This window comes from Rousettus aegyptiacus, unplaced genomic scaffold (assembly GCF_014176215.1).
Source record: "Rousettus aegyptiacus isolate mRouAeg1 unplaced genomic scaffold, mRouAeg1.p scaffold_m13_p_1, whole genome shotgun sequence".
Lineage (NCBI taxonomy): Eukaryota > Metazoa > Chordata > Mammalia > Chiroptera > Pteropodidae > Rousettus > Rousettus aegyptiacus.
In genome coordinates, this window is record NW_023416284.1 from 94,339,170 (window position 1) to 94,365,900 (window position 26,731).

The 26,731-nt window shown below is 46.9% G+C and overlaps 1 protein-coding gene across 6 annotated transcripts in view; it reads right to left on the bottom strand.

Moving 5' to 3' along the window:
• The window catches only part of CPNE5 (copine 5), an 89,747-nt gene that overhangs the window by 34,998 nt on the left and 28,018 nt on the right, over window positions 1–26,731 (bottom strand). For 5 of the 6 annotated variants that reach the window (XR_004956348.1, XM_016152640.2, XM_016152643.2 and 2 more), the window contains exons 4-10: window positions 18,028–18,131; window positions 16,531–16,570; window positions 16,238–16,314; window positions 14,361–14,420; window positions 12,247–12,297; window positions 11,898–11,961; window positions 290–393 (exon numbers count right to left, since the gene is read on the bottom strand). Coding sequence is in view for 5 of the 6 variants with exons in the window: in XM_016152640.2 (XP_016008126.2) it covers window positions 290–393; window positions 11,898–11,961; window positions 12,247–12,297; window positions 14,361–14,420; window positions 16,238–16,314; window positions 16,531–16,570; window positions 18,028–18,131 (500 nt within the window). In the remaining variant the exon portion in view is untranslated. The remainder of the gene's footprint in view (window positions 1–289; window positions 394–11,897; window positions 11,962–12,246; window positions 12,298–14,360; window positions 14,421–16,237; window positions 16,315–16,530; window positions 16,571–18,027; window positions 18,132–26,731) is intronic. The other variant, XM_016152641.2, reaches the window with a different exon arrangement.

Here is a 26,731-nt window from a genome sequence, read left to right on the forward strand (position 1 = left end):
TTCTCCCCCTACCTCCAACATACCTAGCACCCACCATTGCTGAGGCCCTCAGAGTGGCACTGCTGGCTAAAAGGCTGCTCCCACCACCACCACCCCAGCACGGCCCACCCATGTGGCCAGGGCACCTCCCTGGAGCCCTGACTTCCGTTCCGATCCCCTGCCTTCTCTGGAGCAGGAGCCCCAGGATAGCAAAGGGAATTGGTAGACCTAAGCCACCCCTCTGGCAAGTTACCACAACCCGTCCTTCCTTGACCCCAGAGAGGGGTTAAAGTGTTGCCAGAGAACTCACGTTCCATCCTCATTGCTTCTGTAGAACACCAAGAAGGGGTCGGACTTCCCAAAGAAATCTTTCTTGTCCAGCTTGTTGGCACAGAACTGCATTGTGGCGACATCCTGATGGGGGGTGGGGGTGGGGAGAGAACAGAGGTGTGAGGGAGGAGAAGACTGGAGGTCACCCCAAACTCTGTGGAAATGCAGCCCCAGGGCCCTGGCAAACATGAGGATTCCAGGCATCTAGCTGGTCAGAAAGGGCAGCATCTTACACTTGTCCCACACGGATAAGAGCCAGGCCCTGGGCTAATACTTCGGAGGGTCTCATTTCATCAAATGACCCCACCAGCGAGTCTAGTAGAGCAGCCCACAGAGAAGTGGATGGATTCTGGAGCAGGCTGCTCCAGTTTGAATCCTGGTTCTGCCACTTTATAGTCATGTGACCTCAAGCAAGGGAGGTGACCTCTCTGAGCCTCGGTTTCCCCTCTATAACATGACGCTGATTTCAATACACACCTCAGAGGACTGTGGGCCTCAAGTTTGAATGAGATCAAGTATGTGAAGTGCTTAACAGACAGCAGGCACATCACACACTGTGGTCAATGTTAATATACACAATTTCACTACTATTTTACTGAGTGGCTTAAAGAAGCGAAATGACTCAACCAAGGCCACTCTGAGCTTGGCCTGCTAACCCCAAAGCCCTTGCTCAATCCAACCACTTCACTCTCTCACACATTTGTGTGGCTCCTAGAGGACATGCAAGTTTAAGCATCGCTTTCACACCCACTCAACTCTCTGAGGTAGATGCTGCTGGGACTATGACCCACTCCATGCGTGAGGAGCCTGAGGCTCAGAGCAGGAACCAACTCCCCCAAGTTCACCAGACGGAGCCCTGGGTTTCTGACGCGCTTGACCAGTTCATGGCCCTGCATGACCCAACACATAGTCTAAGAGTGCAAAGAAGATATTCATGCCCTGGTGAGCACCACTGGACCCCCCACTCACATGGCACCCAGCCCCTATCGCTGCGGCTGATGGGGCACTGGGAAGAAATGCCCCCATGTCCTCCCTCCACCCATCTACATGTGACCTTCAACCTGAAAGTTTTGCATCCTGACAAATCAGCTGCCAAATGGCTGCTCAGGGCTCTGTCCTATTGTTCCTAGGCCTGGCCAGGGCCTGTGGGGAAGTCACCCAGCTTTCTCATGCTCCTTCTTCTTCTCAGCGAAAAAGCGAGTCTCTTGAAATCAGTGTCCTATAGTTCAATGAGAACTAAAATGGTGGCAGAGATGAAGATGCAGCCTTCCATAAGTTTAAAGGACATGGTCAAAGGTTGGGAGAGTGGGTATAGTATAAAGGTTAGGAATACGGTCACTGGAGCTGGGCTGCCTGCTTCAGCACTGTCCCTTACTAGCTGTGTGCCACAGGGCAAGTTACTCATCCTTTCTGTGCTCAGCTTCCTCATCTGTAAAATGGGGGTACTGGCAGTGCCTACGTCATGTTCCTGAGTGAGGATGAAGTGAGTTAATAGGAGTACAGTGCTGAGAGCAGTGTATGACTCACATCAAGTGCTATGTGCATGCAAGCTTATTATTTGGACACTTCTCTCCTTTCCCCAACACTACATGTGGCCTTTGTCCCTCCCCTACCCTCATTTCCAGCACCTCACGCACCTTCCCTCATGGACATCTGACAACAGCAAACACAGAGCTTCCCTCCATTCACTCACCCATTCATTCATTTGTTCATTCATTCAACAAACATTTATAAGATACCATCTCTGTGGGCAAATTATTAAGCTCAGTGCTTTTTATCCTTATCATATTTAGCCTTCAAAATAATCCTTTGTCCCTTTTTACAAATGAGGAAAGTAGGATCAGAGAAGCTACATCACCTGTCCAAGATCACCAGCTGGTAACTGGCAGAGCAGAAATCCAACATGCATAAACTGATTTCAAAGTCACGCCTCTCCCAGCATCCCCTCTGCCTCCCTGAGAGAGCACAGGACTTTCCCTCTCACCCTTCCAGAGAGATCTCTAGCCTTCTAAGTCCATCTCCAGCCAGTCACTGTCTCTCTCCAGGATAAAGTTCCAATCCCATCCATGCTGGGTGGAGGAATCACGTTAAATGCCTCCTTGGGGACCTCTACTCCAAGGCCTAGAAAAAGGAGTAGGCCTAGGACCTGGTGGGCTTCTTCTAGCACTAGCTCTATAAACTGTGGGGCCCAACAGAGAAAACATGGGATCCTTTGTTCAAACAACAGTATTAAGAAATTTCAAGACAGTGACACAGAGCAGTAGTCACACAGGCCCTGTGTGACTACTGTACAGGTCACACATCTATAAAGCTGGTTCTCCCCCATAGAATTACCCACCAGTGGCATCAGAAAACACTGAGAAGGACCAGATTCTAGCGAGGAGAGCAGTGGATACAACCCCAGCAGGAAACCCAGGGTTCCGAGTTCTAATTAGTCCCAGCAGTCCTTCAAGCTCTCTGAGTCTCAGTTTCCTCATCTGTAAAGTGATGTGCTGGACAGGATATCTACCACTATTCCTTTAAGCTGGGAAGTTTACGCTTCAGTGCCAATACCCTGGGGAACATACTGGGACAGGGGCAGCAGCTGGAGAGGGCTAATAATCAGGGGACAGTCTAGAAATCCAGGGTTCCCTCAGCCTTCCCAGGACACAACTCAGTGCATCTCTGAGTGTGACCCCACATATCTGGGGGTCTCCTGTGTGTCACCTATACCTGAACCTACACAGGTGAGCAGCACATGATAACCTGCACTATGAAATACATATATATGAAATAACCAAAATAGATGCCACAAAACCCAGTGGCAAAAGCCCTTATTTTTGCTTCGTAGGAGAATCCCTTAGGACCCTGCAAGATCAGGAAGGGGAACAGGAATATTAGAAAAAAATGAATGCTGTCTCACCACAGCACCTGGCAGAGAGAATAGTACGAAGTAGCCAAGGCCACCTGCTTGGAAGCCCAGCTCTGCCACCTACCAGCTGAGCAGCCCAGGGCAAGCAATTTAGCCTGAATCTTGTTATTCTCTGGTAAATGGAGTAATAATGCCCCCATGAGCCTGTTGGGAAGACTAAAGGAGATGGCATATGTTAAGTACCAGCCCACGGTGCCTAGCATAGAACATCTATAAGAACAGGAGCCAACACTTGCAGAGTGCCACCTTCTACTGGGCTGAACCGCGTGAAATTGGCAGTGTTCACCTATGAAAACGGCAATGTAATACAGTTCTGCCTATTATGTACCAGGCACTATTTTCACATTTATTAGTTCATTTAATTATCTCAAAAACCCCAGGAGGTAGGTATAATTATTATTCCTATTTCAAAGATGAGGAAACTAAGGCACAGAGGTTAACACCCTGACCTGAAGCCACACAGCTCTGAAGAAGAGAAGCTGGGGCTGGAACGAGACAGTCTGACTCCAGAGATTAATAACTGAGATTCCAAATGATGACCTCGAATCATGAAGATAAGTTTAATTATGTTCTGGAGCCTCAGTTTGAGAAGTCAGAGAAGTGTGAAATCCTTTTTAGAAAGGCCTCCTCCGTGCAAACTAGTTAAAATTTAAAAAAAAAAAAAAAAAGACTGGCTCTGCATCTTAGCTTACTAGAAAAATTCACCAGTGAGCCACACCTCTTTTCTCACTGAGGGCAAACACATGAGGTATTGTTGAGGGGCTTATTTTGTTGCCCAACCTGATCTGCCCTTCCTAATGCAATCTAGACCTGAGAACATTCACCAAAAGCCCATTATGATAATCCGTATTGTGCTACTGATGAATCCATGGGGATAAGACAGACCTTCAGAGAGATTTCTAGTCTGTAACCAAGGTGTATTTCCCCCCAATGGGTGTGCACCCCATGGGGAGTCTTTGAGACTAGAAATATGTAGTTTTCTGGGGACCGTGCTTTTGAAGGTGGCTCTGATTTATGTAACAGTCATATGAACAAGGCTTCAACTGCTCCCCTTAAATGAGGGTCAGTGAATGGACCAACCTTCAATATGTGTGACCCCAGGAAGAGGCTGGGGAAGTGGCAATATGATGGCCTGGCCCAGCAGGATTAGGGGAAGCAAACTCTGTCTGAGGACCAGAGGCCCTGCTGTTTGACAGCCTCGCCCGGAGGGAGGTGCTCTCTGAGCACATGAAATGCTGTTCCCAAACCAGAAGCATCTCTGGAATCAACTGCAGAGAAATAAAGCAGCTCCTGCAATATATAATTTCCTGCAATTTCTGCCTTTTCACCCTATCTTTTTAAAAAACATAAAACAGCAGGATTGTCTCAATTTGCATATTTTCACATGTTAACCAGGCTGCTTGGGAGACCATAGCAAACAGTCTTTCTCTCCAAGATGGTCTGGCTTATCCTACCATGCTAGCGCTCCCAGACCCAGAAGAGGGCTGTGGAGGTCAGAGGTCAGGCCCAGAGGTCAGCAGGTGGGCTGAAGGCTGGGAGAGGGGAGAATGCAGGGCTGTTCTGCCCAGACCTTGCTGGCAGACCCCAGGGCAAGAACAAGAATAATAACATAAGTGAAAAATTTAAGAAGTGCCAAAAATTTCAGTAATCAAAATAAAGAGTTTAATGTGATAATTTTAAAAGTCAAAATCATTGCGGAAATTCATGATAAGTAAAATAGCCAAAATTTAAATATCAAAAATTTTAAAAGTGAGGTACAGACAGGTCAAGGAACTTGTCCAGGGTCACACAGCTGGTAAATAATGGCATTTGGTCTGGATCCAGAGCCCAAGTTCTTAATCACTTTGCCCTACTACTCACACACTGTACCCTAAGAAGCACTTTTAAATAGACGGTGGAACCATGGTAACATTTATTGTCTTCTCTTTAAAGTTTGCTGGGTTTCCTAAATTTCCTGGAATTAGCACATTGTCTTTTTTAGTTAGAAAAAAAAAAGACTCATTAGCCACATCTCTGAAATTCAGCACTCTAGTAGAAGGGAACACAGTCTAGAATTGGGGGTGATTTTGTGAGCAGTGACTGCTGCAAGGGCTTCTGGTTTTTCTCAACCATCTTAATGATCAACTTCTCAAACAAGTCAATGAGTCGTGCATCTGTCGATTTGGTCATTTAGAGTCTGAAAAACCTAGACTGACCATTTTCCTTCTCACTCATTGAGCCTGTGCGTCTGGGATATGAACCAAAATCCATCAACTAAAGTTCAAAAGAAAAATGGGGTAGGAAAGATCAACATCATTAAAATGGCCATACTACCCTAAACAATCTATAGATTCAATGCAATCCCTATCAAAATGCCAATGGCATTTTTCAGAGAGCTAGAACAAGTAATCTTAAAATTTATATGGAGCCGTAAAAAAAACCCGAATGGCTATGGCAATCTTGAGGAAAAAACAAAGTTGGAGGTATCACACTACCTGAAATCAAACTATACTACAAAGCTACAGTAATCAAAACAGCATGGCACTGGCTTAAAAACAGATACATTGATCAATTGAACAGAATAGAGAGCCCAGAAATCAATCCATGTCTATACGTCCACTTAATATATGGAAAAAGGAGGTAAGAATCTACAGTGGGGTAAAGACAGTCTCTTCAATAAATGATGTTGGGAAAATTGAACAGATAAATGAAAAAAAAAAGCTGGACCATCATCTTACACCATATACAAGAATAGACTAAAAATGGACTAAAGACTTAAATGTAAGACCCCTAAATCATAAAACTTCTAGAAGAAAACATAGGCAGTAAACTCTCTGATATTATTAACAGGAGTTTCTTTTCAGATATATCGCCTCAGGCAAGGGAAATAAAAGAAAAAATAAACAAATGGGACTACATCAAACTAAAAAGTTTTTGTACAGCAAAGGAAACCATCAACAAAACAAAAAGACAACCTACTGTTTAAGAGAATATATTCACTAATTATACATTTGATAAGAGGTTAATATCCAAAATATATAAAGAACTTATACAACTCAACAACAGAAAAACAAACAATCCAATTAAAAAATGGGCAGAAGGCCTGAACAGATACTTCTTCAAAGAGGAAATACAGATGACTAATAGACATATGAAAAGATGCTTAAGGTTGCTAATCTTCAGAGAAATGCAAATTAAAACCACAATGAGATATCATCTCACATCTGTCAGAATGGCTATCATCGATAAATCAAAAAACAACAAGTGTTGGTAAGGATGCAGAGAAAAAGGGAACCCTCATACATTGTTGGTGGAATTGCAAATTGGTACAGCCACTAGAAAAAGCAGTATGGAAGTTTTTCAAAAAATTAAAAATGGATAAACCTTTTGACCCAGCAATTGCACTTCTGGGTATCTATCCAAAGAAAACCAAAACAACAATTTGTAAAGATCTAAGTACACCAATATTCATGGCAGCACAATTTACAGTAGCCAAGATATGGAAGCAACCTAAATGCCCATCAACAGACAATTAGATAAATTATGGTTCATATATACAATGGAATATTACTCAGCCATTTAAAAAAAAATGAAATTCTATCATTTGCAATGGCATAGATGGACCTAGAGGTTCTTACGCTGAATGAAATAAGTCAGACAAAGAAAAATAAATACCATATGATTTCACTTATATGTGTAATCTAAGAAAGAAAAAGAACAAACTAATCAAAAACAGACTCACAAATATAGTGGACAATTTGGTGATGAACAGAGGTGAGGGGGGAAGGGAGGCTGGGAGAATGGGGTGAAAGGTTAAATAAGTACAAATTAGTAGTTGATAGTTGGGCACGGGGGTGGGGAGCACGGCACAGGGAATGCAGTTAACATTAATATGATGGCTAGGCAGAGGGCCAGGGGAGGGAGGGAGGGAGCAATTAGGGGGATTGTTTTATGAACTATGTGGATGTCTAACCAATGTATGGTATAACTGAAACTAATTTAAATAAATAAATTAAAAATAAAAAAGAGAAAATAAAGGAAAAATGGAACAATTCGGCTATGAGAATGGTCACTGCAGTATTAATTATCTTGTTTCCTATAAGAGAATAGAGTCAATAAATTATGGCTCGGCCACAAAACAGGAATAACATGCAGCTATTAAATACATGTTTTCCAGGAATATCTAACGACATGAGAAAATAAATCTAGATACTATATTCTACTGCCAAAATAAAACCAGATACCACATTCTACTAATTATAAGAAAAATGCATACATGTACATCCAGGAAAAAGCCTTGGAGGCAATGCATCAAAATGTCAACAATGATTATCTCTGGGTGATCTTTCTATTCTTTGTATTTCCCAACTTGTCCATTATGAATGCTATTTTTTTTAGTATCAGGAAAAATATGTTTGTTTTTTCCTTTTTTTAAACCACAGAAATAATTTCTAAGGCCAAACAATCACAAAAAGGTGATGTTTGAATGCTGGCCATTCGCCACGTAGGACACTTACATCTGGTCTAGCCACAGCATGAACCTGTTGACTTCTGAGTCTCAGAAAACCTTCCCCTCTTCCCCACTTCCCCTTCCCTCTTCCTTCTTATCTTTCTGCCTTCCTCCAAGACTCCTCCCTAGTCTCCCACATGGAGATACTGGGCTCTCCCTGAAGTTTGTCTTTAGAATAGTGAGAGTTCTGACTTTACCAGGATTCAAGGCTAAGTTCAATCTGGCCCCCACTCCCTTCTACAACTTCTCATCTCTGACATCAGTTGTCACTCTCCCCTGCCCCAGGGTCTTTGCCTGGACCCATCTTCCCCCAGGGAGCTACAAGGTCTCATTTCCTTACTTTTAAGTACTATCCATGAATTTTCCTTCCAGATAGTAAAGAATATGATAAAATACTTGTTATAAAAATGAGGCAATGGGTCTGACAGGGTTAAGGGCCACTGCTGTACTGATTGCTGGTTGGCAGTTCTGTCTCTCACACTAAATTGGAAACTGTGAGGGCGAGGTCTGAGCCAGAGCAATATGCTGAAATGAAATGAATACATGAGCAGGCTGGTGATATCTAAGGGGAAAGGGCCCCCAGGGGAAGCAGTGTGAGGCTTTAACTCCCTTCGCTTGTGGGGATGAGCCACACTTCTGCCAATGTGTGCAGGGACCTGACTGGGGAGGCAGTGAGAACATGCTCACTGGCCAGGAACTCCTGACGCCAGAGTTAGGCAGGTCGGGGTGCCCGGCAAGCCTAAGGGGAGCTAAAGGTCTGGGAAAGCAAGGGCAAGGTGCTGCCTGCTTTCTGCATCCACAGCACCCCTGCCTCTCTCCGGAAGCCCACCACTCACCAAGGCTGCTTGAGGCTTTTGGCCCCACGAAGACTACAAAGCCCATAGATGTTCATGAACCATGAAGGCTCATGGCTTCACTGTGGATGAGGGAAAGGCTCACTGAGGATTCGGAGTCCAAGGCCTGGGCTAGAATCCCACAAGCTTAGGCAGGCTACATCGACCTCTCTCCATCTATAAACCAGAGTCATTAACATCCACCCAGCTTCCAGTCCTGGGTGAGAATCGAACAGACTATAAACATGAGACTCTTGGTCAATTGTGAGGACTATGCAAGTGTTGGTCACTGTTATACGAATAATAGTTTTACTGCTGAGCATAATTAAATGGTGATTCAGAAGCGCTTCAGGAGTTTAAGCTCATCATCATCAACATCAAGTACCACTGACAAGTATTTTGGATCAAATTCTGATTGTTGGAACTTTCTTGGTATTTAAATTCTAGATGAGCAAGGCTTTTCAATAACCTACTAAAGCATGCTGGTAAGCATGCTGGTGACTCGCTGGAGTCCACTCTAATCCTTTGCTGGTCCCCGCCCGCCCACGCCATCCCCACGGATGAAAGGAGGGTTTGTCTACTTCAGCAGAATGTATTCACTTGAGCAGGAAGCCCTACTCCTGCGAAAACTGTCTCTCTGACTCCACCCTCTTCCTTTGATCCTCCCACTGAATGCTGAGCTGGAACGACAGAAGCAAAGCCTCTCAGATGTAATTATTTTAATTCAGCCAGATGCTGGGAATTAGTCTCTTTTCCTTGCAAGTATTCTAGGGAAAGAGAACTCAGCCAAAGATGCCCCAAAGAAAAGGAGCTGACAATCTCAGGAAAGGAGGGGACCCCCTCCCCTTCTGCTGGAACAGCTTAAATCCAGGAAACTGCTGCCATTCCTGGATGAAGGAGGGGAACGGAGGGGTGGGGAAGGAGGAGACAGAGGGGGCGCCTAATAGGTATTAAATTCAGACTGTTTACCAACCCTGGAAAACTAGACCAATGCCAGTACTCAGCACTTTCTAGAGCTTTAGACTTTCCAAAACACTTTCATTTATATGACCTTATTCAATTATAAACTAGGGAGGAAGTCACCAGCTGAGCTAGACTTGGGGCCAAACTGAATTTAGGTTTCAAGGCATTCAGATTCAATCTTTCCCAGGCACCCACTAAGAGCCAGGCCCAGCGAGGCACAGTCCATCTCCTTTAATCTCACAACGACCCTATCAACCCCATCATACAGGGGGAGAAACACAGTTCAGAAAACTCCATTCTATATGTCAGCTGGGTTCTCTCCCTCCTGAATTCCAGTAGTGTCCAAATCGTTAGCATACACTGGAGTAGTTTTCATCATCACCCGCTACTGAACATTAGGTCTGTGTTTTCTGTTCATTTGGCCATGGATTCATGGAAGGTCTTTGTGAGCACCTACTGAGCACCCACTGGGTGTAGACATCAGAGGAGGTTTAGTCCTACTGTCAAGTTCCTCCAAACCCACTGAGGTAAACTGACCAGTAGAGAAACCAAAAGAAGCAGTTACATATGAGCCGATTTGGTTTTCGCTATACTGCCCTGTCTTATCCACTCTGTGTCTTATTTTCCAGCTGGAAGTCCCCTGAAAACAGTTTGTGACACCACGGCCTAGTGATTAAAGACCCTGGCTCTGGAATCAGACTGTCTGGGTTCAATCTCTTCTACACAGTGGTTGTATGACCTTGGACAAGTCACTTACCCTCTCTGTAAAATGAAGACATAATACATCAGATATTATAATACATCACACTACATATCACATTACATATTATGACACGTGAGATAAATAAGTTGAGAAATGTAACCATTTAGCACAATGTGTGGCGCAGAATAACTGCTCAATGAATGTCAGCTAACAATTTATACCTCTAGTTCTCAAAGTATGGACCAGGAACCCTGGGGCATGGTTCATGAGGTCAAAATTATCTTCATAATAATGCTAATCAGATGTGGAGTTTTCTAGAAGTTCTTTGATAGGAATATCACAGTAGATTGACCACAGAAACAGATGTGAGAATCCAGTTCTCTTCCGTTAAGCCACATATTACTGAGATTTACAAAAATATAAAATGAGGCCACTCTTCTCACTAAATGACTTTTGCTTTAGAAACTGTAGTTATTTTTCAAAAGACATGTTATTTATGTCAATCTGTAATGGGTTAAACTATTGTTATTTTTTAATAAATCAATATACAATTGAAAAATTTTTCCTCAATTTTAAATATATATTGATAGTTAACAGATTCAATAGTTGTACTGACTTCCCAGGGAGTTTCGAAAATCTTGTTTCTTCTTGTCCCTCCCAGGCTCTCTAACCTGAGCTGCATCCAGCCCCACGGGAAGCTGGGTCTCCAGTTACTCCAAACTTGGTCTTGTGCTCACACTCTGTTGCTGCCTCCACCTTTTCTCCTCGGGACCCACCACATTCCTGAAACCTGTGGTTCCGAATAAACCTAAGAGGCATGCTAACCTGGGTGGCTTGGGGGAATGAGGCCGGGTTTCAGAATCAAGCTGACTTGGATTAGAACCCTGAATCTACCACTTTTTGTCCTTGAACAGGTGACAGTCTCTCTGAGTCTCAATTTCCTCATCCATAGAATGGGAATTGTACCTGTCTCTCAGGATTGTTGTCGGTAGTAGTGACCACTTACATAAAATGCCCATTACTCTACAAATAAGAACTATATTTTATTATTATGATTAGCCATTGGGTCCCCTCGGCTGCCCCTTCAGCTGTCATCAGCTCCTGTTTCTCCACAGTCCTACGGAAGTAGTAAAACCAAGGGCTGCATAGGACTGTAGACTCTGGCTTCCCAACACACACACACACACACACACACACACACACACACACGCACACACACCCCACGCCCTCACTCCCTCATGTAGGGTGTCACCCTACTCTAGAACTAAAAGTGAAAAATGACAACTAAATGCCAAGCGCCCAAGCTCCCAGACGAAAAGCCTCCTCTGCTGCCAGAGTTGGTTCCAAGGCAATCTTGGCTCAAGGACAGATGAGTGGTGCCATGATAAAGAGTGGAAGGAGCCCTGTCATGAGAGCCAGGGTACCAAGGCTCTGGGCTCAGCTCTGCAGCTAATTATGGGCAAGGTCCTTCCCATCTCAAAGCCTCAGTCGCTCAGCCATATAAAGGGACACCTTCTAGCTCTGATTTTACAGAATTCTATGACAGCCAGGTCAGACTGAAGAGCCCTGTCTTCCTATTCCCTCCAAAGACACACATGGTTCTGGGGTCACAAGGATGCCAGCCAGCCTGCCCCATACCAACCCAACCACCTCTACCAGGGCCTGTCCTGGAGTCCCTTTGCCACTCACCCTACAGTTGCTGAGCTCCTCAGCAGACAGGATGATGGTGCCGCATTTCTTCCCTGGGACACCACTGGGAGAGGAGAAAATAAAAGAATGGAGAGCCAGGCAAAGAGACACAATCAGCGCACTCCCTATATCAGCCCTCATCCTCTCCCACCCACACCACCCAGTAGAGCTGGCCCAAGCCCCTGAGAAGACAGAGTCTCCTGAAACACTGTGGCAGTGTGGCCTAGTCCACTGCTTCCTGGGCCAGGCCCCAGGCCTGGAACTGCCCCGCCCCTGCTCCCCGAGAGCCCACCAGGAAAGGTAGTGTCTGCAGTGAAAGTCCTAGAATCGGAAAAGCATCCAGACTCACCCGGAGGCTTCCAGACCAGTGGTTCTCAAACTTTCCATCCAAAGACCACTTCTGTGGGCAAAAGACCTCATGGGCTAGCCACCCCACCCTGCACCCAGCTGACCCCAGAATCCCAGAACAGTCCAGCTCTGAGCTGGTCTGATTCATCGAGGAAGAACAGCAAGGAGTAAGGCAGAAGGGCTGGTATACCCTTGGGGGCAGCACGCCCAGCCTTTCTCCAAGGCTACCTCCCCTGGAACTGCTTGGCTGGGTCTCTCTCCTGGAGAGATCTCAGCCAACCATGCAGCTCCTCAGTGACGTGGGCAACCAGGACCTGAAGTTGACCCACCCAGAGAATCCCCTCCAGGAGGGCAAGTTCCCAGGATGGGGCTCCACCCAGGGGACCTGCACCACCTTTTCCCTTGGTCAGGAGGGAACCCTACTCCAGGCACCAGCCCATCCCACTCTGATATTTGGGACTAACCTGGGGGTCCCTGTGCAGCCAGGGCCCACTGGGAGCTAGAAGAAAATGTCAGGTTGTCTAGCAGCTGCATGACTTTGGGCTCATCACTATATCTCTCTGAGCCTTAGGTTCCTCACCCATAAAATGGGTAAGGCTTAGCATCCATTTTACTAACTGATATGTACACAAAGTGCCTGGCACAAAGAAGGCCCTCAAGGAGCATCATTTCCTTCCCTGCCCCCTTTCCTTTACCATTGTGCAAGGCTGATAAAATCCAGCCCCACACTCAGGCCAGCCTCGGGACCACCAGCATGCCGTCTATGGAACGCACTTTGAGAACCACTGATGGAGCTCTTCCCTGCGCCAATTCTTGGAGGGAAAGGCTCTCAAACAGAGAAGGCAGGGGAGGTGGCCCTGGGGGCTGATGAGACAGCCCAGATCTCTCCAAATCAGGTGAGCAGGGGCCACATCTGGAGGTTCCCCTGCCACAGGCAGGTGGCAGTGCCTGCCAGCTGGTTCCCCTAGACAGGGGCAGCTGAACTGAGTGCCAGAAAGCCCTTCCCCACCCCCTGCCTGGCCCTCTCTGGTAGGAGAGATATGATTTGTTTGACCAGGCGATAAAATCCTCACACCAGCCTCCTCAACCAGCGCTTCTCCATCTGTTCCTTTCTTTGCCTCTGAGCCCCTTTTCTATTTCCAATCTTTCCTTCCCCTCTCTCCAGCCTTGTTCCCACCTGCTCTGCTTCACTTTCTCTCTCTCTCCCTCTGTCCCCCTGGTCCTTCTCACCCTCCTCCCTCTTTGTTTCTCTCTCTGACTCCCGCTCTCTAACGGCTGCTTCTTTACTCTCTTTTTGAATTACCATCCATAACCTTCCTGGGCGGTGAACCTCCCTGAGTCCCTGAAGGCCCCTTTCTCAGGTCCAGTTGGTCTGGTGGTCAATCTAGCTCCTGGGACCCAACTCCTAGGAGCCCTCAGCAAAGGCAAGTGAAGCTTTGTTTACTCAGCCAAAATATTACCTCTTTGGGAGGTCTCCTAAGCAAATGCTCCCCCGTGCCCCCTGCTGGGGTGAGGACTCTCCCTCCCACCAGGAGAGGAGAGGGAAGGAGCGGGATAGGTCTGCATGGCCCACATTTGCATAAAGCCAGACAAAAGCAGACAGTCAGGGTGGAGGCTGGCCCACCACAGCTGTTGAGCACATGCAAACACTGAGGATTTAGCTGAAGCTGCTCTGAGGAGGAGGCTGGCATCCAGCAGTGGAAGAAATGGAGGGGAAGAGGAGTGAGGAGATGAAGAAAAGGGAGCGGAAAGGGGAGAGGAAAGGGTAAGAGGTGGAAGATGAAGGAAATTAGGCCAAGGAGAGAGGAAGGGAAGGGAAAGTGCTAGCCCCTGCTGACTCCTGTTAACAGCCCCTACTTCTAGGCTCTACCCTGCTCCCAGAAGTCCCATGAGCCACTGGGGCTGCAGAAGCTTGAGCTCTATCTAGCCTGGATGGGGGAAGAGGCCAGCTGCAGAATAGCCCAAAGTGCCTGGGTCCTTGAGGAGGGACCGAGGACTCTCTCTGTCCCCCTGACCAGGGCTGAATACACAGTGCTGGGCCTGTACTCTGAAGGCCCTCTGCAGAGCTGGCTGGATGTCTGAGGACTCCAGGGCCAGAGATGTCTGGTGACCTACCCGTTGGACACAGCTGGCATGGGTTTGCCCGTCCTGGAATTCAGGCTGAATGCTCCTATCCTGTGGGGGGGGGGGGGAGGGGGAGAGAGAGAGAGAGAGAGAGATTGAGCGCATGTCATGTGCCAGGTACACACATCCTGAGAGGCCAGAGCACTTGGCATCTGAATTCTTGGAGAGGGTTTTCAGATCTGGATCAAACATCAAAACAGGCCCCAAAGCCACTGGTCAGGGGAAGAAGAGTTTGTTTTCTCAAACCTTGTTATGAAGCCCTGGGCAATGCTACCTCAGGGGTTATCAAAGTGGGGTCCAGCAGCATCAGCATCCCCTGGGAATATGTTAGAAATATAAATTCTCAGGCCCCACCCTGGACCCTGGATGTGTGACTCTGGGGCTGAAGAGGGGAGCCCAGAAGTCTGTGTTTAACACGCCCTCCAGGGGATGCCATGTCTGCTACAGTCTGAGAACCACTGCTCTAACTCTTTGAGGCTCAGGGTTCAGGCTGTGAAGTGGGGAGATTGCTGAGAGAATCATATGAAATCCTAGAAGTAAAACCCTGTCTGGCCCAGAAGACATGCCCAGTGAAAGGGGGCTGTTCACAGGTCTAGCCAGGGAGACATCAGCACACAAACGCACAAAACCTTCAGTGGGCAGAATAGGTCCCCTTCCTTCGCAACACAAAATGTCTCCACCAACCTGGGCAGTTTAGATACTGCTTGTCCTTTAAGGCCCAGCCCCCTAACCATCTCCTACGCCAAGTCTTCCTCAATCTCCCCAGGTATGCCCTCCACCAAAGGCAGACCAGGTGACAGCAGGCAAGAAACAGACCCAAGTGACTTGTGGGCTTTTGACCCAGGCAATTGGGAGCTGAGAGGGGCAGAAACACACCCACACTCATTCCTGGGACCCCAAATTCTATAAGCTTCAAATCCCGCAAAATGTGGGTTTTCTCCCTGTTCTCAATAAATGATAGCTATGATTATTTTCTGTGAACCTAGAGTAGGTGATCTTTTGGGGGGCAGGGAGGACCTTCTAGAGTCCCTGAAGTTCCCACACAGTTACTGGGGGTCGGAGACAAGGGCCTGGGAGAGAGACTACCCCTCATACACATAGAGTAACACATTCTGCAGTTATTGATCATGGTAAGGGGAGAGAATGCAGTGTGAACATGGCAGAAGCAAGTTGGGAGCCTGATCACCCTTTCCTGCCCACCCTGCCTGATGACCTGGATGCTTATTCCAGTTTTCAGGCCTCTCTTGCCTGGATCCTGCTTTTGGGGCTTCATGTGAAATAGGGACAAGAGAGATCACCCCCACCACCTGGCTAGGCCTGGCTGATCCTGAGGCCACCCTCGGACTCCACTGTGAGAAGCCTTGGGACTTCTCATCCCAGAGCCTGCTCTGAGTAATGGCTTTTCCCTAAAGGCACTTAAATCCTTTTAATGCAGACTGCCAGGGACAGGGTGAGATGGGGAGGGCTTCACTATACCCAGCTCTGACCTATAACAAGGTGTGAACAATCCGAAGAATGTGCTATGTGAGTAGAACCCTCCATCCAGACCCCAGCTCTCCCACTTTCTAGCTGTGTGGCCTTGGACAAGTTACTTCCGCTCTCTGAGCTTTGCTTCCTTCTCCTACACAATGATAAGGGTTGGGGACTAAACAGCATCTGAGGGCCATCCTAGAAATATGGGGCTTAATAACCAAGGTAACTGGGTTAAAAGCCCTGTAAGGGCTAGTCCATGGGGTCTCCTTATTCCTAATCATCTCTCGGAGCGGGCTGACTGCTTCACTGAGTGATGCCCTCAGCGGCAGTGGGTGGGAAGTTGGCCCATCACTGAAGAAGCAATCCAGACAGGCCGAATCCCCCTCTACACTTACGTGAGGGGCTTCTCCAGGCGGCTCCCAGGGGACCCCACAATCTCTCCAAGGGTACAGAAGGCCTGGCCCAGGAAATCCTGCATATCCAGGGTACAGAAAAGACAAGTGTTACCCACTGTGCTCACAACCATCCCGCCTCCCCCATCCCGTCACCCCTGGAAATGTGATGGCTCTGAAATGACAGGATGCAGCATCAGACACACACTCTGTGTCACAGTGAAGCCCGAGGCCAACTCCAAGCTTGACATTTAAGAGACTTTCGGAATCACTGGGCAGTCACGGGTGGAACTCACGTGTTTGGATAAGTCGGGGCTCTTCGAGTCAACGTCGTATCTGCAGGGGACAAAGAGCGATGGCGCAGGAGGCCAGAGCGTCCTGCCCAACACCACCTGGGTCCTCGAGCTGAGGCAAGACCCCTGCACCCCAAAAAACAGGCTCTCATGCAGCAGATATTTCTGGGAGTCATGGCTGGAGATGCAAATGGGAGCCTTCAAGGGTGCTCTGTCTCTTGATTTAGGTGGTGATTACACAAGTATAAACAGATGTAAAAATGCATCATGAGGTGGACTCCTAAGATTTGTGCACTTCGATACACAGACACACATATGTGTATATATGTACATATACACACATATATGCATGTATATGTTTACATATATGTGTACATGTATACATCTATATACACATATATGCACATACATATATATATATATATATATGCACACACTTCATTAAGAATTGCAAAAATAAAATAAATGGGCTCTGCCACCTTGGCTGGTTCACAGGTGGCTACGCCACCTTGCCCATCACTGCCTGTTCTCCCATCTTTCCAGCTAAGGCTCTGCTATCCTTGGAACTCAATACTTTGCCTTTGACCTTATTTCACCAGCCTGCACCTGGGCCTGGTCTTCCATGAAGGTAGGAGGCATTAACACCACCTCAGCCAACTGCAGGCAGGCTGATCTTGCAGCTGGGAACCTCCCTCTACCTGGAGACTGCTCATCGAAGCCTCACCTGCAGCCTCCCTCCAGCCTCCCCCCTCTATCTGCTCATTCAGCCATCTCCACAACCATGCAGCCATTCCAGGCTCAGATAACTCCAGCTGAATGGCAGTCATTCACATGCCAGCCCCCTGCCCTGAGCATCGTCTCTCTCCAAAATGTCACAGGGCGACTTCTCTATAGAGGGCTTCACTGACATCCTCCAAAGTCGTTTCCTGCCACTGCATTTTTTCCTTTGTGCTGTCAGACCCTAAACTCCCTTTTCCCCCCACTCTGTCCACAGTTCTCTGGGACATTGTCCTTTGTAAGCACCTGCACCCCCTAAAAACAACAAAACAACATTCCTCCACCTGTTTATCAGCCTGAAATCCCACCATCATCTTTACCCTCAGAAGAGGGCCCTCTGCATCTTTGTAGAGGCCTGGAGCCCTGTCAGCCTGGAGCCCTGTCTGCAGGAGGGGAGACTAGCGGGTGCCCTCTCCCAGAACAAGCTGTGACAGAGGAAGAGGTCAGTGGGGTCCTCCCAGCCACCTGGGAAGAAAAGGACTCCTGCAGATAGAGCTAGAATTGTTCTGAAGATCTTTCAGCAACCATGACCCCTCTTGATGAGGGTGGGGCTGGACTTCAGCTAATTGTCACTTTTACTGCAGGCTAACCCCCGGGTTCCTCTAACATCACATCCCCACCCCCCCGCACCCCGCCCTCCTTTCCTGGTAAGGGAAACTCCTGCCCCACCTCCCATCCATGCTTCCTCCCAAAGCCCTGTCCCCAGCACCCTCTTCCACTTACAGGTCAAAACGGAGGTTCTGCTTCTCCTCAAAGAAGTAATCCACAATGAATTTGCGCACAAAGTCGGGATTGAGTGTGTTGTCGATGACTTCAGTGCGTCCAAACTGCAAGGAGGAATGGGGTGTGGACCTAAGGGCCAGGCCGGTAGTAAAGGCAAGCACTGGGCTCAGAGCCCCTCAGTCCTGGCCCCCGTAGCAATGGAAGCCATACTTCTCCTGGCTCCTGGCCCCACTCCCAGTCAAGGCGAGTGCTTCTGCATCTAACAACGGACACTGCCCAAGTTACGGCTCCAGCTTTATTCTCCCTGTCTCTATCTAGGCTCCACCCGAGTTGAATGGTTTTGATACCTGGATACCCGAACAAGTGCTTCACTTTCCTACCTCATTGCCTTTGCCTATGCTTTGTCCTTCACGAACTGGCCTCCCACACTGAGCCAGTGACATGTCCTCCATTCCTTCAAGGTCCATTGTTAAACGCCATCTCCTCTAGGAAACCTTCCTGATTCTTCCAACCAGAAGGTTTTACTTCTGTCTGAACTGCCATTGAACTTGTGCCTGCCCCCATGACCACCATCTTTCCCTGACTGATTCCAGTTATGTTTATAGTTATTTGATAGCCCCTTGATACATGCAAGGACAGAGTCAGAGACTGTGGGAATCTTTAAAAATCCCACCTCCTAGGATCCACACCCTTGTGTAATCCCTCCCCTTGAATGTGGGCTAGACCTAGTGACTCACTTCTGATGAAAAGACTAGAGCACAACTTGTTGCCAAGATTATACTATAAAGGACTATGACTTCTGTCTTAGGCTCTTTCTCTTCCTTTCTCTGGCTGGCTCACTTTGATGAAGGCAGCTGCCATGTTGTGAACTGCCTTAAGGAGAGGCCCATGTGGCACAGAACTAAGGGTGACCAACCCACCCGTAAGAATCTGAATACTACCAACAACCACTGACTGAACTTATAAGTGAATCCTGCTCTAACTGAACCTTGTGATGACTGAGGCTCTGGCCAACATCCCTGACTGCAGCCTTGTGAGATAGAGGACCCCATAGAGCTATACACAGATTCATGACCCTGTTGTTTAAATAGCTAAACTTGGCTAATTTGTGACTCAGCAACAGATAACTAATACACAGACTTGACTTTCTTGGTGTCCCCAGTAGCATATACTCTAGAATTTTGCATATTTTAGACACTCAAAAATTGCATCCATTAAACTCCCCAAATGACTTAAGGGAAGTCATTCCCTACTTTGGGCATCAGAATCACTTGGAGGGTTAAAACACAGATGTAGGCCTCACTCCCAAATGTTCTGATTCAGTAGGTTTAGGGCAATACCTGAGAATGCATTCCTAAAACTGCAGGTGCTGCTGCTGTTTGTACAGAGACCTCCCTTTGAGAACCACTGAGCTATATGGTGGGACCCAGGGCCCTGAGTACCTAGAAGTCTTCTGTGCCAAGGAGGAGGGCAGTGTGGGCATGATTCCAGGCCATCACTTCCATCTGAGCAGCTCTTTTTTATATATATTGAATACGCTGGACACTTTTGGTGAGATTTTGTTTCAAAAAAGGGACATGGGGCTAAAAGATAAAGCACAAAAGCACTGTACTTTACACTCTAGGAAGGGAGGACACAATATTCCCCAAAGTAAACAAGACAGGCAGATGCACAATAAATATTTTAAATAGGTTGTTAATCTTTTTAAATATATATACATGTTTATTTGTTTGTTTTTTAATTTGGGCAGTAATTGCCAAAACAAAAAATTAATCCTAAATACTGGTCCTCCTTGATGCGGCTCTGCAGCCCGGAAAAATGCTAGCACATGAGCCCCTCTCGAGTGTGGTCTGCAAGGTCCCCCGCTATCTGGGACATATCCTAGTGTCCCCTTCTACCCCGAATTAAGTTAGAAACCTGCCAAGAGAAATCTCCCACCCCAGGCAGTTGTGGGTCATCTGAGGATTACAAGACTTGGCACCTCCTTGCCTTCACTCCCTCATCTAATCAACATCTTGCTCCACTCAATTCCATCAGCTAAACCTCTCTCCTGTCCCCTCCTCTTCTGTTGTGGCCTTGGTCAGGTCTCACCATTTTCTCATCTCAACCACTACAGCAACCTCTTAATGCCCCCCTCAAAGGGGGCCAATTACTCACACATGAAGACTCAGCTCCCCGAAGTCTGGCTCTCTGACTCCCAGCCCTTCCCCTGTGCCCCCACAAACCACCTCACATCCCTATCGCTACACTTACCACATCCCCTGATAATGATCTGCTGAGGCTCTTTCTATCCCACTAGGCTGAGCTTCTTAAGCAGCAGGAGGATCCAAGTTCTCCTCATCTTTGCAGCCCAGGACCCAACATTATTTAATAGTCGCGGGCTCACAGTCACGGATGATTTAGCATTAGGAACTGTGTTGAACATTTGTACCATGTTACCTTATTTAATCCTTTTATGGTAGGCTTCCCTCATTTTATAGAACACAAAAGCACAGAAAAGCTGAGTAATTTGTCCAGGGTCACACGGCTAATAATTGCTGACTTCAGGGCTCAACCCAGGCATCTGGCCCATGCTTTCTAGGCCATGTTGCACTACATGTGAAGTCCCAGGGGTAAGGACAGCAGAAGCTCACTAATCCCAGTGGCTGGTACACAGTGGGTACTCAGAAATTGTTCAATGAGGAAATGGCTGAGTGGGTTTGAGTCCTAACTTCATCACGAGCTAATTGTATGACTTGATCAGAGCCTTTCAAAGCCTCAGTTTCCTCATCAGAAGATGGAGAACACTACTTGTCCTACTTCCTTAGAGTTATCATCCAATTCAATTCAATTATTAAGTCAATAAACAGTTTTTAAGTACTTATTGTAGGCCAGGTAGTGTGCTGGGTGTTGAGCTACAAATATAACTAGAATATGACCGCTGTACTTAGGGGCTTCTCTATCACCGGTGGGACGACTCATAAACAAATAACTACAATACAGTGTGACAACAGTGCCAACAGAGCTATATACAAAGTCTCCAGCAGGATCCTCTCCGCTGGCTGCACATCAGAATCACTGGGGAAGTGTGAAAGATATTGAAATACATAAAAAAAGCAGACTACTGAGTGCCCCATTCCACATATTAGTCCAGGTATCTGACTTCATAGAGGTCTGCACCTTGCATTATCTTTGAGCTACATAACAACTCTATAAATTGTAGAAGGCATAGAATAATGCAAGAGATTCTTACCCATAGAAATGCAAATGAATTTTATTTAGTGGAATGCAATAGATAATTTGATTATTACCTTGTGGATATTGACCAGTTTTGCATCTGTCGATACATTCATTTCAGCATTCTTGATTGGCTGTGTGTATGGGTATTTGAATTACAATAAGTCCTCACTCAACGTCATCAAAAGGTTCTGTGACTTTAAGGGAAATGATGTATAACAAAACCAATTTTACCACAGGCTAATGGATATAAACAAGAATTAAGTTCCTATGGCATCTCATCAATATTACAACAAAATAACACTGAACCAAAAGACGTTATTTGACGACCTGCTGTATTTGAACCAGTTGTAACATCTTACTGGTCCCCCCATTAATTAACGAGTTAAATAAATCTTTACCATGCGTTCATTTTATATTTGTATGAAATTAATGATTTCACTTTTTTAAAAATGTATCCTTTAACAGGAGCTTTTTAAAAATATCCATGCTCAAGCACCACCAAGACCAATTAAATCCAGATCTCAATTGGTGGGGCCTGAACAACCGCGTGTGTGTGTTTTTAAAGTTTCCTAGGTGATTCTAATGTGCAGATGGAGTTGAGAACTGATGGAAGAAGGAAGAAAACTAACATTTACTGAGGCCCTACTGAATGCTCAATGGATAAACAGATCATTATCTCATTCGATTCTCACAAAAATCCTATGAGTTACTACCCAATTACAAGTAAGGAAACTAAGAATCTGAGGGGTTAAGTAACTTGCCCAGGGCCACAGCTAGGCAGAGCTGGGATCTAAACCCAGGTATATCTAACTCCAAAGCCCATTATATTTTTATTTCACGTAACTGGAAGGAGGTCTCAAGCATTTTGAAAATCAAAGAAAGATGAAGTTTACTCTCCAAACATTTACAAAAGCCCCACTGTGTGCAAGGCAATGGGGCACTTCCAGTTGAATAAGACTGGGTTCCTGCCCCACCCCCTAAATTCATTAATAATCTTATAAGGTATAACCCTTGTTCCAAAAGAGTTCTTGCATTTTCTTCTCCTGCTCTTTCTAATTCTTAATACTTTCTGTCTTCAGACAAAAGGAAATTTTCTCCTAATGGCTTTCTTGCAGAATATTCCAGGTAAACACCCATGTTCAAGAAAGCCCTCCCTTAAAGAAGGCCCTCACCCCTCCTCAGTGCACTGCCCTCTACCTTTGAAAATCAAACACCTTTGAAAAATCCCTCTGGCAGGATTTTAGATAAACCTCAGCCCAGAAGGAGCAAGCATTCTTTTGTGTAGCCTTCCTCCCCACCCCACAGCCTGCAGATAGATAGTCCAAGGAAAACACCCATTAGGGAAGATGACAGCGCTGCTTTTAAAATGGCACTTGAAGCTTCAATAGAGGGGAATTCCCTAGAGATTGATTTCTGCTGGAGAAGAAAATGGAGTTCCCCTGGAAACAAGATCGGGAGGGGGACTCCATGGGCCCCCAGTATCTCCTAGAGCAGGAAAGAGGGCAAGTGAGCCAGGCTGGGCAGTGATGAATTATCAGGACTCAGGAGTAATTAACATGTGCACATCATTTAACAACTGTGAAATCTGCAACCCTGGGACTTACTAAAGATGTTTTATAGCCTTCATTACTTGAGCTCATAACAAAGAAAAAAAATGCGAAAACTTGGATTTTAAAAATCCAAGAAGCCACCAAGTCCCTGTCAGGCCCTATTTACACCCCTATTAATGATGGTAGGAACACAACCGAACTGATGTTTTTAAAAAAATCAATTTGGCTGTATTATGTTCTGCACAGAAGTATAGAGTTTTCAAGCTGGAAGGGACTTGGAGAGATGAGGTATTAGCAGTGGGAAGCCGCACACAAAGGCATTGGATTTGACTGTACTTGGGGAAGGAGGGCTGGGTGGGTTAACCCCTTGTCACCCATAATCTGAGCTAAACACTTTTCCAGCTCCCTGAAAGTGCCTGTCTCTCCTGGTCCTTTCTGAACCCCTCTGTCCACACTCCAGGCTCTGAGGATGGGAGGGAGCCTCACATTGCTCATAGTCTGGGGAACAGGCTGCCAAACACCAGTGGGCACAGGAATTCTCTGATCGACAGAGCTGAAGGGAAGCCCCCAAATCTTTGTTTTACCAAGATTCTGATACAGAAAGCCCTAGAGAATTGCAGAGCAGGAAAGTAAGTGTGGACCAGGGGGGCTGTGGTGTGAAACTGGAGAAGGGGCTGAGCAATTAGGAAGAATGAGGGGACCTCCCTGACCCCAGAGGCCAAAGCAGCCTCCCAAAGGGGAGAAAGAAAGAAAATACAAATGAGAAAAAAAGCCTGGAAACTAGGGTATTCACCCTCTAAAATGCTCACTTCTTGTCCCTGGCAATAACACCCAGTGGGAAAATCTCTTGACATGTCATAAAAGATGCTCCCAAGAGCTCCTATAACCTCATGACTAAGCCCCAAGAATATCAATTAAGCAGCATTAATTACATGTCATCAGTTCCAGTGAGACCCTCAAAAGGGAGGCAGGCTTGAAACTTCTTTTTGGACTAAATAAAGTGGCTCCCAGGGGCTCTGCATCACACAGACTTGAGATTTATGGAAGTAGGCAGGCAGCTGGGCCCCCTCCCCCCCCAAACTGCCCTGTGTGAGAACCCAGGTCAGGCAAGTAGGGTCTTCCTGCCCCACATTTAACTACAAGGTGGGGAGTGGGGTGACATGGGCCTCCCGACCTGTTGGGGCCATAAGACCTGGCAATCAAGCCCGAAGTGATTCAGAGGCTTGTTCTCTATGCTGGGCAGTGTCCTGCTGCGCCACCACTGAGTCCCACCTACCCAGCTCCTTCTCTGCCCTGCTCTATACTCTGAGAGATTGCTTCCTTTTGAATTCCATCACTCTGGTTCCCTTGCCCTGTGGGTCCCCATTGGGTTTGGCCAACTGTAGGCACAGGTGGATGGGACACGGGAGGAGAGAGAGGTTGGGGTATTTCTTCCTGTTATGGCCCAGACTCAGCACGCTGCTTCCAGGAGGGGCTGCTGCCCCTTAGGGCCAGGTTCTTCCCCTCACCCACACTGCAGCACTGTCTCCTCCCATTGCCCCTTCGAGCCTGGGGTGGGAACAGTTCACTGCTGGTTCTGGGCCCCTGGATACTGTACTGTCCCTTACAAGTTTCCTCAACCTCACACATACTATTGAAAGAAATCAATTACATCTCTTTTGTAAAACCAGCTGAATAGAATTCTCTTTCCTGCTAGGACTCTGACTGGTATACTTTCTCACAAACACATTCGCACACATACAAGTTCCAACTTACTCGAACATAAACCAAGAACAATTCTCACCCTACCCCCTTCTTTTCATACACGGCGTAACATTCATGTCATCAATAAAGTGCGTGACTCTGGCCCATGCAGCCAAGACACTCAATGTCCGTGATAGTCCTCTGGGAATGCAGGGTCTCGACACAGCTGTCCCACCGAAGGGCCCCAGTGGTGACTCTCAGGGAACAGGGCTCCCACTTCAGCCTCTGCTTTATAAAAAGAGGCCCTCCTGGCCCATCCATCCACACAGACGCCAGGCTGAGCACCCAGCAGAGAAGAGCAATTGCTCGATTAGTCAGGATTTGGGGCTCTTAACCAGCTTAAAGTGAGTTTGTTTATAACTGAAATTGAATGCAAATGTCTGTCTGTTCACGTCTGCACTTTTGAGGGAGAGGAGCTATGGCTTTCATCAGTTTCTCAAAGGGAAGCATGTCTTCAGAAAGCTTTTAGAACCACTGATTCTAGTGCTAAAGGCAGATCTTGGGGTTTCGCACATAAAGCAGTAAAGTGAAGTAGTTTATAGAGCAGTCTGGAGTGAGGCTTTCTGTGTTCAAATCCTGGATCTGCTACTCACTGGCTGTGCGAACTTGGGCAAATCCCTTCACTTCTCTGTGCCTGTTTCCTCTTCTGTAATATGGAAATGATCATATATCCACATGTCACAGGGTTGTTGGAGGTTTAAATGATTTAATTTACATATTACACTTAGAAGAGAGCCTGGGACATTAAACGTGCTCTGTAAATTTGTGATTCCGCACTCTGGTTCTTTCTAAATCCCAAACCCTGGCCCAGCCACCCAGGGAGTATGTATCTCCTATTTCTGAACTCAGCCTTGTCTCTAAGATGGTGCTGTCCCTAACTGCAAACATTTCCTGCTCACATTCCATGACAGAAAAGTTTTCTGTCCTTGCCTAAAGGGGTCCCTCACGCTTGAGTCTCCTGGAAGCCCCAGCTCTAAGTGGTTTCTCTCCAGACACACACAGGGTAAGGTAAGGCTGAAGGGAAAATGCAGGGATGGCCCTTTGCTCTTACAAACCAGCTACTCCGTTAACATCCAGGCTCTGCCTTCCTGTGGGCTCGCTACCACAACCAGAAATGCTCAGGCCAGTTAGAAAAAAGGCAGTGGAAGGTATAAGTTTGCTTGGAGAAGGTGTGAAGACAATTCCCTCTGGCCCCTGGCAAGAGAGGAGAGGTGGGAGGAGCCCTGGGGCAAGAGAGCTGCTTAGTGAAAGTAGGGGGACTGAGGCTCCTTTGGCCCATTCGGCCCCTGCTCAGACACACAGACTCCCTAGCTAGGAGGTACAGCGTGGGAAGAGGCTCTCTCTGTTGCTTCCAGATTTCTAACATCTGGAACCCTACTTCTTCCTCACAACCCACCCACTGGAAGCAGCTACTGAAAGCAGATCAGGGAAGTCACCCAACATCCTGGTCAATTCCCTGCCAATGCTCACGGCTGGGCTCACTGGGGCCCGGAACAAGGGCGATGTAGAGGGGTGGCCAGGCCAGGGTCCCAGGACCCCCACTGGTCAGCATTCTCTTGCCTATTATTTACATGTGACAACATGAAAAACCCTTCAGAGGCTACATTTCCTCATTGCTAAAACGGGGCAAATCATTCCTTCCCCAAGGAAAGGAGAGAAGGGAATGTGCATAAAGTACTGCATAATGTCTGAGTCTGCTGCATAGCTGGTCTTCAATATATATAATAACCCTCGGGTAGCCCTACTGTGTGCCGGACACTAAGTATTTGTCACATATTAACTTGTTTAATCTTCATAACAACCTCATGAGGCAGTATTATTATTATCCTCATTTTACAGATAAATTAACTAAGATGAAACTCAAAGAGTGAATTTCCCAAGGTCACACAGAGAGTGGGTGGTAGGAAGAGGATTGGAACCCGGGCGTATCTGGCTCCAAATCAATAAGGAGTTGATGTAGTCACTAACCAATAAGAGGTTAATACGACAAATAGGCTCGAACTATGTCCTATCCAGTCTTTACTCATGTTGCTTTCCCACTCTGAGACCAGCCTCTGAACTTCTTCAGTGCTTATTGTCCCTTCCACCTTGTTGACTCTTCCTGTGGGGTCTTGGTAGTTCTACAAGTCAGGTGGCACAGGTGAGTATCCCTGACCTATACCTCTGCTCAACCCCAACCCACCTCCAGGCCC